General features: G+C 39.4%; 1 protein-coding gene across 3 annotated transcripts in view; it reads right to left on the bottom strand.

The window, feature by feature from the left end:
- PHTF2 (putative homeodomain transcription factor 2) overlaps positions 1-14,082 on the bottom strand; it is a 105,353-nt gene that overhangs the window by 58,569 nt on the left and 32,702 nt on the right. For all 3 annotated transcript variants that reach the window (XR_013960507.1, XM_080666660.1, XM_080666661.1), the window contains exon 3: positions 3,099-3,155. Coding sequence is in view for 2 of the 3 variants with exons in the window: in XM_080666660.1 (XP_080522786.1) it covers positions 3,099-3,155 (57 nt within the window). In the remaining variant the exon portion in view is untranslated. The remainder of the gene's footprint in view (positions 1-3,098; positions 3,156-14,082) is intronic.

Below are 14,082 nucleotides of genomic sequence, written 5' to 3'. Positions count from 1 at the left end.
TTTGTTTTAAATCAAATATCAATACTAATAGTAATACACTAGTTATATACTTGTCCAACTTTCTTAGAATAAATGCAAAATTAACACTCTAAAGAATAAGCCTCCACTAGAATGTTTAGCAATAATGGTTTTACACCCTAGCCGGTGTGGCTCAGTTAGTTGGAGCGTCATCTGGAACACTGAAAGGTCTCAGGTTCAATTCCCTGTTAGGGAACATACGCAAGCCGTGGGTTGGATCCCCAGGGTGCATGCAGGAGGCAACCAATTGATGTTTCAATTCTCACATAGATCTTTCTTTCTCCCTCTCCCTCTCTCTCTAAAAATCAATAAAAGCATATATTGGGTGATAATTTAAAAAAAGAAAATAATGGTTTGGGGCTTGTCAACACATAAACCCTTTTAATTCAAAATAACAAGAGTAAATTTTAATACTATTTTAATTCTTCAATTAACATTTTAAAATATTATATTTAAAGGTAGACATATTTGAGAAACAAGTTACAGGTCTTAGCCTTCCCTAAATTCATCCTGTCAGCACACTAAGAAACAACTAATATAATTCTTCCTTATTTTAATCTCTATATAGGCATTAAAACATTTTTTTTTAATGAGAAAATTACAGACACTGGGCCTAGTGTGGAGAGCCCCTCGTCCCAGGAAATTGGGCGTGGCTGCAAAGACTCCCCCCTCTCCCGCCACACACAATGAGCGTTCATGGGGAACCTGGTGCTAAACCATTCCTAGATGACCTTTCTGGGTAGGGTTTCATAGGTAGCAGAATAGCTCCCTCACTGAGATCTACTGAAAGTCAGACCTCCACACAAGGGTTTGAAAAATAAATTAAACAAAAATGAGGAAATTACATAACACCCAATTTGTGATGAGCAGCTTAAAACTAAAAAAATTTTTATAGATATTTTTTCTGAGATTTTCAAATTTCATAAATCATCCAAATGTACGAACTGGTAATACAGCTTCTCAATATACTTAATATTCCCAGTCCAACAAGTTAAAGACTGTCAAAAAGGATAGAAGATTTTAAGGAATCTTACTAGACCTCTCTGCTGCTCTTTATTTCCTTGACTCTTCCAACTCTTGACTATTTCAATTCACCAGATTATGGATATCTTACTTCTCTTTCCTCCTTCTTTACATCTCCTCTTCCTTTACCTACCTATTAAATATTTCTTTCCCAACATTTCATTCTTAGTTTTCTTCTTTCATCATTCAATGTAAATCCAGTCACTCCTATAGCTGTATTTATATAATGTGTAGAATATATAATTTATACACACACACTTACTTTACATAGTGAGGACTCCCAAATCTTTCACCAATGTATCATCTGGATATTTCTAAAACAGAATTCTTTATCTGCGTCTCTTCTAGTATTTGCCATCACACTTAGCAAAGTTGTTAAAAATATAAATTTAATCGAGGAAACTTTTCTACTTAAAATCCTTCAATGTTTCCCATAATTGTTTTCCAGATTTTTTCTAGACTCTTGTAAGGCAGTGTGATGTGACTTCCTCTGTGATGTGACTTCCATTTTCACTTCTAGTTTTACTTCTAACTACCCTAACCTCCCTCCTCCACCCAACCTATTACCAATCAAGCTCCTTCAAAAGTCATGCTCCTGCCGAAACCGGTTTGGCTCAGTGGATAGAGCGTCGGCCTGCGGACTGAAGGGTCCCGGGTTCGATTCCGGTCAAGGGCATGTACCTTGGTTGCGGGCACATCCCCAGTGGGAGGTGTGCAGGAGGCAGCTGATCAATGTTTCTCTCTCATCGATGTTTCTAGCTCTCTATCCCTTTCCCTTCCTCTCTGTAAAATATCAATAAAATATATTAAAAAAAAAAAAAGTCATGCTCCTTCATTCCTGTATGTATATTTTCATATGCTCTTCATTTTGTCTGGAATGATTTCCTCATTCTCCCTAAGGTCTCTCAAACTTAGCTCATGAGTCACCTCCTTTGTGAAATCTTTCCTAATCTCCACAGAGCTGCTTCCCCCTGAGCTCCCAAAAAGTGACCTACACATCTTTCTCTTAACTGGATTAATTTCATCTGTAATTATGTATCTCCTCTACAAAATTAGAATCTATTTCATTATTTTGTTCCTATGATTTAATCCTGTATTTAATACATGGTAAGTACTTACTGAATTTTTGTAAACTATTAATTCCTCATGAAAATAGTTTAAAAATTAAAATTAACAAATGGTAAAGAATCTTGTGCTTTATTACAGATGTCTAAATTGTCTAAACACAGATATTTTGGATAGATTTTTAAGTTAACTAGAGACACTGGTTTTCAATCTCATGTAAGCCTTTATGTACAAAGTAGAAAATGTCAAGCAACTCAAGTAACATTCTCTGGGCCCAGATTAAATTTAGCTCGTGCAGGACCACACTGATTAGTATTACCTTTGCAAATGAAAAATATAAATCTTATCACAAAAAAGGAGTGATTGCTGAGAAACAATAAATTTAGTTAAACAATAGTTTTCATGCTAGCAAGGTGGCCTATGAGAATCTCTTATCAGCATAAGTGATTACATGTTCAAGAAGGAACTACCTACTACAAAAACATTTTAATTAATGCTTTATTTTCCTAAATTCTTTTTTAAAATGACCAAATTTTCAGCAGCTCTGTTTGAGTCCAAGTCATTCTGTTAGTAGCACAAAAAAAGCAGATCTCAATTAAAAAGAGCAGCATTTGCACAGGATCACTCAGGCGGGAAAAGTCCTGAAACACTTACCAGTTTAATAAACTGTATAGAGCAATGACAGCATCAAAAGGGAAGAAAAGCAAACTAGAAGTATAAGGTGACAAGTGAAAGGGGAAAAGAGCTGACAAAAAATAATCATTAAAATTAAATTTTAAAAGACTAGAAATATGCTAAAAAGAAAAGAAAATCAGAGGTAAAGATAGAACTATGCTATCATAAAAGAGTTTACCTTCTTCATTTAAAAGTTTGGATAGAATAATATTAATTTATACCTTAAAAGTATATGGAAAGATATTATATAAAATGTGGTTAATAATCAATTTAAAGAACTTTGTTTCAGAATATACAAAATGAAATAAACATATTACCTTGATTTCTCTTTGTTCAACAGATTTTTCCCATATTTGTTGATCATATGCTCCAATCTATGAAAATAAATAAAGACAACACTACATTAAATGACCACTGTGGGTACCCATCCTATGGGTATAACTCTGCTTGCATTACAAGCAACTCAGCATTCATTCGGCACAGGTTAGCTTCGGTTTTGTCTCAGACTTTTGTGATCAATACTGTACTACCATGGCTCTCAAAGTATGGTTTCTGGACCAGAAGTTTCAGCATTACCTGGGTACTTGTTAGAAATGCATACTCTCTTCCTAGAAACATACAATCTTCCAAAACTGAATGAAGAAGAATCAGAACATCTAAACAGACATATTACAATTAATGAAATTAAAGCAGTAATAAAAACACAATAAACAAAAGTCCTGGATCGGATAGCTTCACAGGTGAATTTTATCAAACATTCAAAGATGAACTAACACCTATCCTGCTCAAACTGTCTAAACAATCCAAGAGGAGGGAACACTCCCAAGCTCATTGCACAAGGCCAGTATTATCCTAATTTCAAAAACAGATAAAATCACTATATAATAAGAAAATTATAGGCATAGATGCAAAAATCCTCAACAAAATATTAGCAAACCAAATCCAGCAATACATTAAAAAATATGGCCCTAGCCAGTTTGGCTCAGTGGACAGAGCATCGGCCTGCGGACTCAAGGGTCCCGGGTTCGATTCTAGTCAAGGGCATGTACCTTGGTTGTGGGCACATCCCCAGTAGGAGGTGTGCAGGAGGCAGCTGCTCAATGTTTCTCTCTCATCGATGTTTCTAACTCTCTATCCCTCTCCCTTCCTCTCTGTGAAGAATCAATAAAAAATATATTAAAAAATTTTTTTTCATATAAGGAACATGCTAGGGTTCCAATCAATTAAAAAAAAACACAACGATACATCATGACCAAGTGGGACTGATTCCTGGGATGCCAGGTTGGTGCAAATCAATTAACTTGATACATCACATTAACAGAATAAAGGATAAAAATCATATGATCATATCAATAGATATAGAAAAAGCATTTGACAAAATCCAGCACCCATCTATGATGAAAACTGTCAGCAAAGTGGGAACATACCTCCATATAATAAAGACCATATATGACAAACCCACTGCCAACATCATACTCGATGGGCAAAAACTACAAGCATATCATTTGATATAAGATCAGGAACAAGATAGGGATGCCCACTATCACCACTCTTATTCAACTGGAAGTCCTAGTCACAGCACTAAGACAAGATGAAATAAAAGGCATCCGAATTGGAAAGAAAGAAGTAAAACTGTCATTACTTGCAGATGACATGATACTATATACAGAGAACCCTAAAGATTCCAGCAAATAACTACTAAAACTGACAAATGAATTCAGTACAGTAGGATACAAAATTAATATTCAAAAATTGATTGTACTTTTATACACCAATAGTGAACTAGAAAGGGAAACTAAGAAAACAATCTCACTTACAATTACATTTTTAAAAAACAACTTAAAAAAATACCTAGGAATAAATTTAACCAAGGGAGTAAAATACCTGTTCACAGGAAGTTATGAAACATGAAGAAAGAATTGAAGAAGATACTAATAAATAGAACATATACTGTGCTCATGGAAGAATTAACATTAAAATTCCATACTACCCAAATAAATCTATAGATTCAACACAATTCCTATCAAAATATCAATGGCATATTTCACAGACCTGAAACAAATAATTCAAAAATGTGTATGGAAGCACAAAAGACCCCAAATAGCATCAGATATCTTGAAAAAGAAGAACAAAATAGAATGTATCACACTACCTAATATACTATCTAATAAAGAGGGAATATGCTAATTGACCATCACACCCTCACAAAGATGGCAGCACCCACAGCCACAAGATGGTGGCACCCAGTCCCCTCAGCCCCGCCGGGGCGGCAGATGCCTGCCTCCAGAGTCCCCCATCCCCCTCAGCCCCCCAGCCGCTCAGGGCCGGCCCAAGGTGCAGGCAAGCCTCGGATGGCGGCTGCCCAGCCACCCAGGGCCGGCCAAAGCTTGCGCTGCCGGCAGTGGCAGCAGCAGAGGTGTGATGGGGGCATCGCCTTCCCCTGATTGCCAGGTTGTCTCCCACCCTTGAGGACTCCCGGACTGTGAGAGGGGGCAGGCGGGGCTGAGGGACCCCCCTCTCCAGTGGATGAATTTTCATGCATCGGGCCTCTAGTTAAACTATACTCAAGGTCATAGTAATCAAAGGAACATGGTATTGACATAAAGAAAAGACATATAGGTCAATGGAACAAAACAGAGAGCCCAAAGTAAACCTATGCCTATATGGTCAATTAATCTATGACAAAGAACAAGAACATAAAATAGGGTCAAGACAGTCTATTCAATAAATGGTGTGGTGAAAACTAGACAGATACATGAAAAAAACAAACAAACAAAAAAAACTAGACCACCTTCTTACACTACATACAAGAATAAACTCAAAATGAATTAAAAACTTAAATATAAGCTATGAAACCATAAAACTTCTAGAAGAAAACAGGCAATAAACTCTTTGACATCAATCTTAGAAAAATATATATTTTGGAAATATCTCCTTAAGCAAAGGCAACAAAAGCAAAAATAAACAAATGGGGCTATAGCAAACTGCAAAGCTTTTGCACAGCAAAGAGAACCATCAACAAAATGAAAAAGCAACCTACTGAATGGGAGAAGATATTTGAAAATGATCATCCAATAAGGGCTAATATTCAAAATATATTAAGAACTCATTAAAAAACACACCCAGAAATAATGCAATTTAAAAAGTGGGCAGAAGACCTGAAGAGACACTTCTTCAAGGAAGACATACAAATGGTCAATAGATATATGAAAAGTTGCTTGATATTACTAATTATCAGAGATGCAAAATCACAATGAGATACCATCTCACATCTGTCAGAATAGACTATCATCAATAAATCAACAAATAAAAAGTGTTGGCAAGGATATGGAAAAAAGGGAACCCTAGTGTACTGTTTGTGGATATACATACTGGAAAATAGAGTGGAGTTTCCTAAAAAAAAAATTAAAAATGAAACTGCCTTATGATCCAGTGAACCCACTTCTGGGGATTATCCAAAGAAACTCAAAACACTAATTCAAAAGAATATATGCACCCCTATATTCCTTGCAGCACTATTTATAACTAGAGGCCCGGTGCACAAAATTCATGCACAGCATGGGGGGGTGTCCCTCAGGCCGGCCTGCACCCTCTCCAATCCGGGACCCCTCAGGGGATGTCCAACTGCCTCTCGCAATCTGGGACCGCTGGTACCCAGGACGCGGGCTTCCCTCCATCTGGCCGGCCGCAGGCACCCAGGACCCGGGCCAGCTGCAGCCACAGGGGACCGTGGGCGGGTGGCTTCACCTGGGAACGTGGGGCGGGCAGCTTGTCCTTCTCCCGGGCCACAGCTGCAGGCGCTGGTGCCCGGGACCACAGGGCAGGCGGCTTGTCCCTCTCCCGGGCTGCAGGGTAGGCGCAGCCACTGGCGCCCAAGACCAAGGGGTGTGCGGTTTGTCCCAAGCCCGGGACTGCGGGGCGGGCAGCTTGTCCCTCTCCTGGCCACAGTGTGGCTGGTCCCCATTCCTCTCTCCCCAGTGTTGAGTGTCTGAGCTGTTATGGCATTATAACCATTTGCCTATTAGCTCTTTATTATATAGGATAGCTAAGATTTGGAAGCAACCCAAGTGCCCATCAATAGACAAGTGGATAAAAAAAAAGTTGTGGTACATATATACAATGGAACATTCATTACTCAGCCATAAAAAACGAATGAAATCATACCATTTGAGACAGGATGGATAGTAAAATAAGTCAGTCAGAGAAAGGCAAATATCATATGACATCACTTATATGTGGAATCTAAAGAGCAAAAAAAATTGAAATAGACTCATAGACACAAAGAACAAACTGGTGGTTGCCAGAGGGGAGAGGAGTTGGGTGACTGAATAAAAGAGGTAAAGGATTAAGAAGCACAAATTGGTGCTTCAAATTGGGAATAAATACACAATACAATATACAGATGATGTATTACAGAATTGTATTATCTGAAATCTAAATTTTATTAATTAATGTCACAGCCTGGCTGGTGTGGCTCAGTGGTTGCAGGTCAACTTATTAATCAAGAAGTCAAGGTTCGATTCCTATCAGGGCACATGCCCAGATTTCGGGCTTGATCCCCAGTAGGAGGTGTGCAGGAGGCAGCCAATAGATGAGTCTCTCTCATCATTGATGTTTCTATCCCTCTTTCCTTCAGCCTTCCTCTTTGAAATCAATAAAAATACATATTTTTTAAAAAGCACAGCCATAGCCCTAGCTGGTTTGGCTCAGTGGATAGAGCGTCGGCCTGGGGACTGAAGGGTCCCGGGTTCGATTCCGGTCAAGGGCATGTACCTTGGTTGCGGGCACATCCCCAGTAGGGGGCGTGCAGGAGGCAGCTGATCGATGCTTCTCTCTCATCGATGTTTCCATCTCTCTATCCCTCTCCCTTCCTCTCTGTAAAAAATCAATAAAATATATTTAAAAAAAAAAAAAAAAAAAAAAAAAAAAAAGCACAGCCATAGCCGGTCTGGCTCAGTGGATAAGTGTCAGCCTGGTGACTGAAGGGTCCCAGGTTCGATTCTGGTCAAGGGCACATGCCCGGGTTGCAGGCTCATTCCCCAGTAGGGGATATGCAGGAGGCAGCCAATCAATGATTCTCTCTCATTATTGATGTTTCTGTATCTCTCTCCCTCTCCCTTCCTCTCTGAAATCAATAAAAATATACATTTTTTAAAAGCACAAATTGGTAGTTATCAAACAGTCACAGGGACGTAAATAAAGCACAGGTTATATAGTCAATACTATTGTGATAACTATGTATGGTGCCAGTTGGGGTACTGGAAATATCAAAGGGAATACTATGTAAAAGTATATGACTGTCTAACCACTACGCTGAATATTTTAAACCAATACAAAATAAAATTGAAAGAAAAAAATAGGTCTTATCTGCAGATACTAAAATCTAGCTAATTAGCAAAGATTTCATTGTTACAATAACAGCTAAATCCATTTAAAATCTTCCCATATAGTCTGTCAGGTTATGCATCAACTAAAACCACACCCTTTCCTGCATTAACCCTAAGAATAGTGTATTACAAGGCCACATACATATAATCAAATCATGAATCATGACCAAGTTCCTATTGCCTAAGGAAAGCCAGTTAATGATATAGTAAAACACTGACTCAAGTTTAGAAAAAAGCCTTGAAGAGTATTCTTTAATTAAACAGAGAGATGGTTATGATAGGATCTGCCTTAAAGAAGTTTCAAATCCAAAGAGAGTTAGTTATAATTCAAAGCAGAATAAAATAAGCACTATCTATATATATAAAAGCCAAGCGACCGAAATGCCAGAACGACCAATACGACCTGTCACTATGACATGCACTGCGGTGGCCAACTGGCCCAATCAGGGTCCCAATCGGCCCCCCAACCCTGATTGGGGGCAGGGCCAGCCTGGCCCTCATCGGCCCCCATTGAGGCGGGCCAGCTGGACCCCACCCATGCATGAATTCATGCACTGGGCCTCTAGTTATACTAACATTAGTGAGAAATGGTCTGCAAAAGAACAGTATCTTACTAGATATGGGGGCATGGGAAAAAGATAAAAATGACAATTTTTGGCTTAAGTGTCTGGGACTGCATTAATATCATTAACTACAGCAGAGAATAAAAACAGGTTTAGAAAAGGTTGTTGGAACTACACAACAGCTAGAAATTATGGCTAGAGTTCTACAAAGTTGAGAAGGTACAAAATTTGGAACTTGGCGGCATAAACTAGGTACTTGGACATTATGTAGGGAAATAGAATAGCTTAATAAAACCAAGAACAAACTATTAAGAGAAATAAATATTTAACTGGAAAGAAGTATTAAAGTCAGGTAAAAAGACTTAGAAAAGTTAGTCAGATAGGAAAAAAACTGGAACAATATACTATAGTAATAGCTAAATAAGAAAACATTTCAAGAAAGAAGGTAAAGTTAGGAAAGCTAAAAATATTGAAACGTTTTGAGGCGGTCAGGTAGTTAAACATGATTGTGTCAAATACTCTTGATCTTATTTAAATAGTAGGCAAAGCCATTAGCTGAGATATGGAAGTTGGGAGAGTTTGGAGCATAGGGGACAATAGGGAAGATAAGAACAATGACTCAGAATACAGTGCTAACTAGATAGTTAGATTAGGGACACCAGGAAGAACAGACATCTGAATTGGTATTAGAAGCAGTCAGCTGAGTTATGTTTATATTTTTCCTTTTACCACCATGTCTCTCAAAAGCCCAGGATATGACAGGAAGACTTAAATACACACATACACACACACCCTGCCACTTAATACATGAATGCTATATGTAAGCAGAAGGGTTTAATAAATAAATTATGGCATTCCTGTACAATAGAATATTATAGTCATTAAAAATTTATGTTTTAAAGGGATGTTTAGTGATGTGAGAAAGTACTTTTGGTATGTTACACAAAAAGCAGGGCAATAAAAAAAACTAAATACAATATGATCCTAATTTTGGGTGGAAAAATTCACAATGTTAACAATAGGATAACAATGTGATTTGATTTTATTATGCTTACCTACATTTACTTTTCCTATGATAGACATGTATTACTTTTACATTATGATTTAAAAAAACATCATTTATAAAAATCAAGATAAAATGGAAGCTAATATTATCTGAGAAGCATGAAATGTTAGGCACTGAGCTAGGTGCTTTTGAAAATATTTTCTCATAGAGGGGACAAGTTGTTAGGAAATCAACTGTCACTGCTCAAAATCAATTTAATTAAGTCCCACTATGAAAATAAATAAGGCATTTTCTATGAGTTATATCATAGAAATTCTCAGCCAAGAAGTTATATCTTAATAACAAAAGTGTGAGAAACTAGTATTATAAAAGAGCAGATAGCTACCTACATTCTAGGATATCAAGAGGGAAAATGAGTTAACGAACCAAAATGGTAAATACCAAGTGCTCAAGAAAAGAACAGCATGCTGTATGGGACTCTTGCAGCAGATGGGTAATTTAAATTGCATTAGGTGGTGATGGAAGGAATTCAGTCCGTTAACACAGGAAAGGGAGGGAATGAAAGGAAAAGAGCCTGGCAAACAGCTTCCTGACGGAACTGAGAGAACTCCAAGTTCTGAAAGAAGCCAATGAGAGAAGGCCATCACCAGCAACCATATAAGAGAAAGCAGCAGCCATAACTGGATCATTTGATTCCTCTCTTCTGTTCCCCTTTAATGAAGAGATTAAAAAGAAACCTGGCCAGTTTGGCTCAGTTGGTTGGAGCATTGTGCCATATGCTGAAGGGTGGCAGGTTTGATTCCTAGTCAGGGCATATATTCAGGTTCAGGGTTTGATCCCCAATTTAGACATGTCAGGAGGCAACTGATTGATGTTTCTCTCTCATATCAATGTTTCTTTCTCTCTCTTTCTCTTTAAAACAAGAGAGATTAAAAAGATTCTCAGAGCTAGTAAGACTTATTAGATATAGTGTGATTTCAGGGATCCCACAATAACCCCCCAAAATGGCCAAGGCCCTATCTTTAAGATTGAAAAGCAAGTACCTAGTTGATTCAACACCTATCTCTCATTTATACTTAAGTAAAATAATTAAACTACTAAATAAAAAGGCCCTGCTTTATTCTGAGGGGACTACCAAGGACCATGTCTCTATTATATTTGATTGTGCACATGTCCCTCCATCTCACGCTGATCCAAAGCTAGATAGCTGACTCAAGCGAGTCAATCAGATTCTCTCTCCATTCTAAATGTTAGATAAATGAGAGAAACAGATGGCTAATAGCGGGGATTAAAATTAACATTAACAACAGACTCCTATAGAGAAGTTTCTAGAAATTCTGCTGCTGAGAGGCCCAATATAGCCCTGGTTTGTCTTTTTTTACCAGGTCTTGGCTGTGTGCTATTGGCACAATTTATGTGTAGTGAAAACTAGAAACAGAATACACTAGTGTTTTTTCCTAAGTCCAAACTTTAATGAGAACATTGCTGTTAAGGCAAACCAATACTACTCTGCATAATTTACGAAGTTTATTTTCCAACTTGCTGGTACATGGCTGTATGTTCTCAGTAGATTTATTAATAAAGGTACTGCCAATTAAGAGCCTTTTCCAAGAAGTCATCAAGTCATCTTTTCTACTTAACCTAACCTTGTTTCATTAATTGTGAAGACCTTGCTAAGAGGAAAATATTTACTTTACTGCACCTTTTATGGCCCAGTCGAAGATGATGAAATAATGAAAGCTCTCAGATATTCCTTGCCAACTGGCATCTATTATTTAATAACTAGAGGCCCGGTGCATGAAATTCGTGCACGGGGGTGGGGGGTGTCCCTCAGCCCAGCCTGCACCCTCTCCAATCTGGGACCCCTCGAGGGATGTCCGACTGCCCGTTTAAGCCCTGATCCCGGTGGGATCAGGCCTAAACGGGCAGTCGGACATCCCTCTCACAATCTAAGACTGCTGGTTCCCAACTGCTCGCCTGCCTGCCTTCCTGATTGCCCCTAACCGCTTCTGCCTGCCAGCCTGATCACCCCTTAAACACTCCCATGCCAGCGTGATTGATGCCTAACTGCTCCCTTGCCAGCCTGTTTTCCCCTAACTGCCCTCCCCTGCAGGCCTGGTCACCCCTAACTGCTCTCCCCTGAAGGCCTGGTCCCCCCCTCAACTGCTCTCCCCTGCAGGCCTGGGTCCCTCCCAACTGCCTTTCCCTGCAGGCCTGGTCACCCCTAACTGCCCTCCCCTGCAGGCTTGATCGCCCCCAACTGCCCTCCCTTGCAGGCCTGGTCCCTCCCAACTGCCCTCCCCTGCTGGCCTGGTACCCCCCAACTGCCCTCCCCTGGTGGCCATCTTGTGGTGGCCATCTTGTGTCCACATGGGGGCAGGATCTTTGACCACATGGGGACAACCATCTTGTGTGTTGGGGTGATGGTCAATCTGCATATTACTCTTTTATTAGACAGGATAGAGGCCTGGTGCACGGGTGGGGGCCAGCTGGTTTGCCCTGAAGGGTGTCCCGGATCAGGGTGGGGGTTCTCTTGGGGCATGGGGCGGCCTGGGCGAGGGGCCTGTGGTGGTTTGCAGGCCGGCCACGCCCCCCGGCGACCCAAGCAGAGGCCCTGGTATCTGGGGTTTATTTATCTTCTACAATTGAAACTTTGTAGCCTGGAGCAGAGTCAAGCCTTCTGCTTGCTCCCTGGCAGCAGCCATTTTTGGGGGGATTTATGTATCTTCTATAATTGAAACTTTGTAGCCTTAAGCGGAGGCCTGGGTCGGCCAGGGTGTGCGGAAAGCTTGGCTTCCTCCATCACCAGGGGCAACCTAGCCTCCTGTTCTTTCCAGCTCCGTGGCTGCCGCCATTTCTGATTGGGTTTATGTATCTTCTATAATTGAAACTTTGTAGCCTTGAGTGGAGGCCTAGGCCAGCAAGGGCAGCATATTGTATGATTCCATTTATATGATTCCTCCATTGCCGGGGAAACCCAAGCCTCCCTCCTGCTCTCTGTGGCCGTAGCCAGCTTGGTTGGGTTTATTTGCATATTCGCTCCTGATTGGCTGGTGGGCATGGCTTGTGGGTGTAGTGGAGTGCTGGTTAATTTGCATATTACTCTTTTATTAGATAGGATTATTTTCTTGGTTATACCAGAAGGGGGGGAGGGGAGTTACATGATCAATTACTTCATCAATTATCATCACACTTTTTTATCATCACAGTTTATTTCAGGAAACTGGAATAATATTTAATTATAATAGATAAGAACAAGACAAAAAAAAAAACACCAACTGTGCCTGGCCATTGTGTCTCAGAAGTTCAGTGACTCATGAACCAGGAGGCCACAGTTTGATTCCCAGTCATTGCGGGCTCAATCCCCAGTAGGGGGTGTCCAGGAGGCAGCCGATGGATGATTCTCTCTCATCATTGATGTTTCTCTCTCTCTCCTTCTCCTTTCCTCTCTCTGAAACCAATAAAATATATTAGAAAACAAACAAACCCTACAATGTAAGCTAAAGCAGGAAATGATCAGTAATATGCCAAACTACTAAGATTGATTATTGTTTTTGTGACATGTAAATAATCTCTTTTCCTTTTGATTTTACCTGAAAAGACCTAAATGTTAAATCACAACAATTCAAAGACTTTCTCAGACCCCACAGGACTGAGTCAGAATCTCCTGGGAAATCAATACTTTGCATGGCAAAAAAGATCATGCCGGTTTAAGTCTTAAAAGATTTCAAAACTATAGTAAATTCAAACTAAAATTGTAATACTCAAAGTAAAAAACAACTAAAAGAAATAGTTATGCAAATTAAACCACAAAAAGATACCACTTCACACACCCTAGAATGGCTATAATAAAAAAAAGACAGGCAATGACAGGTGTTGGCAAGGATATGGAGAAACTAAAATCCTCATACACTGCTCGTGGGAATGTAAAGTGAAGCAGCCACTTTGGAAAACAGTTTGGCAGTTATGACCTGGTAATTCCACTCCTAGTTATCTACCCAAAATAAATGAAAACATACGACCATACAAAGATGTGTACATGAATGTTTATACCTGCATTATTCATAATAGTCAAAAAGTGGAAACAATCCAAATGTCCATTAATTGTGAAGAGATAAAATATGATAACCCTATAAAATTAGATTCCACTCAGCAATTAAAAGGAATGAAGCATTCACACTTACTATAACATGGGTGAAACTCAGAAACATTATGTTAAGCAAAGAAGCCAGACACAAAAGACCACATATTGTGTGATTCCATTTATATGAAATGTATAGAAAAGGCAAATCTTACAGAAACAAAAGGTAGATTAGTGGCTGCCTAGTGGTGGGAGTGGGAATAA

Source organism: Plecotus auritus (genome assembly GCF_963455305.1).
Source record: "Plecotus auritus genome assembly, chromosome: 4".
Lineage (NCBI taxonomy): Eukaryota > Metazoa > Chordata > Mammalia > Chiroptera > Vespertilionidae > Plecotus > Plecotus auritus.
The sequence above is the reverse complement of the archived record's forward strand: the minus strand, read 5'-3'. Positions and strand labels throughout refer to the sequence as shown.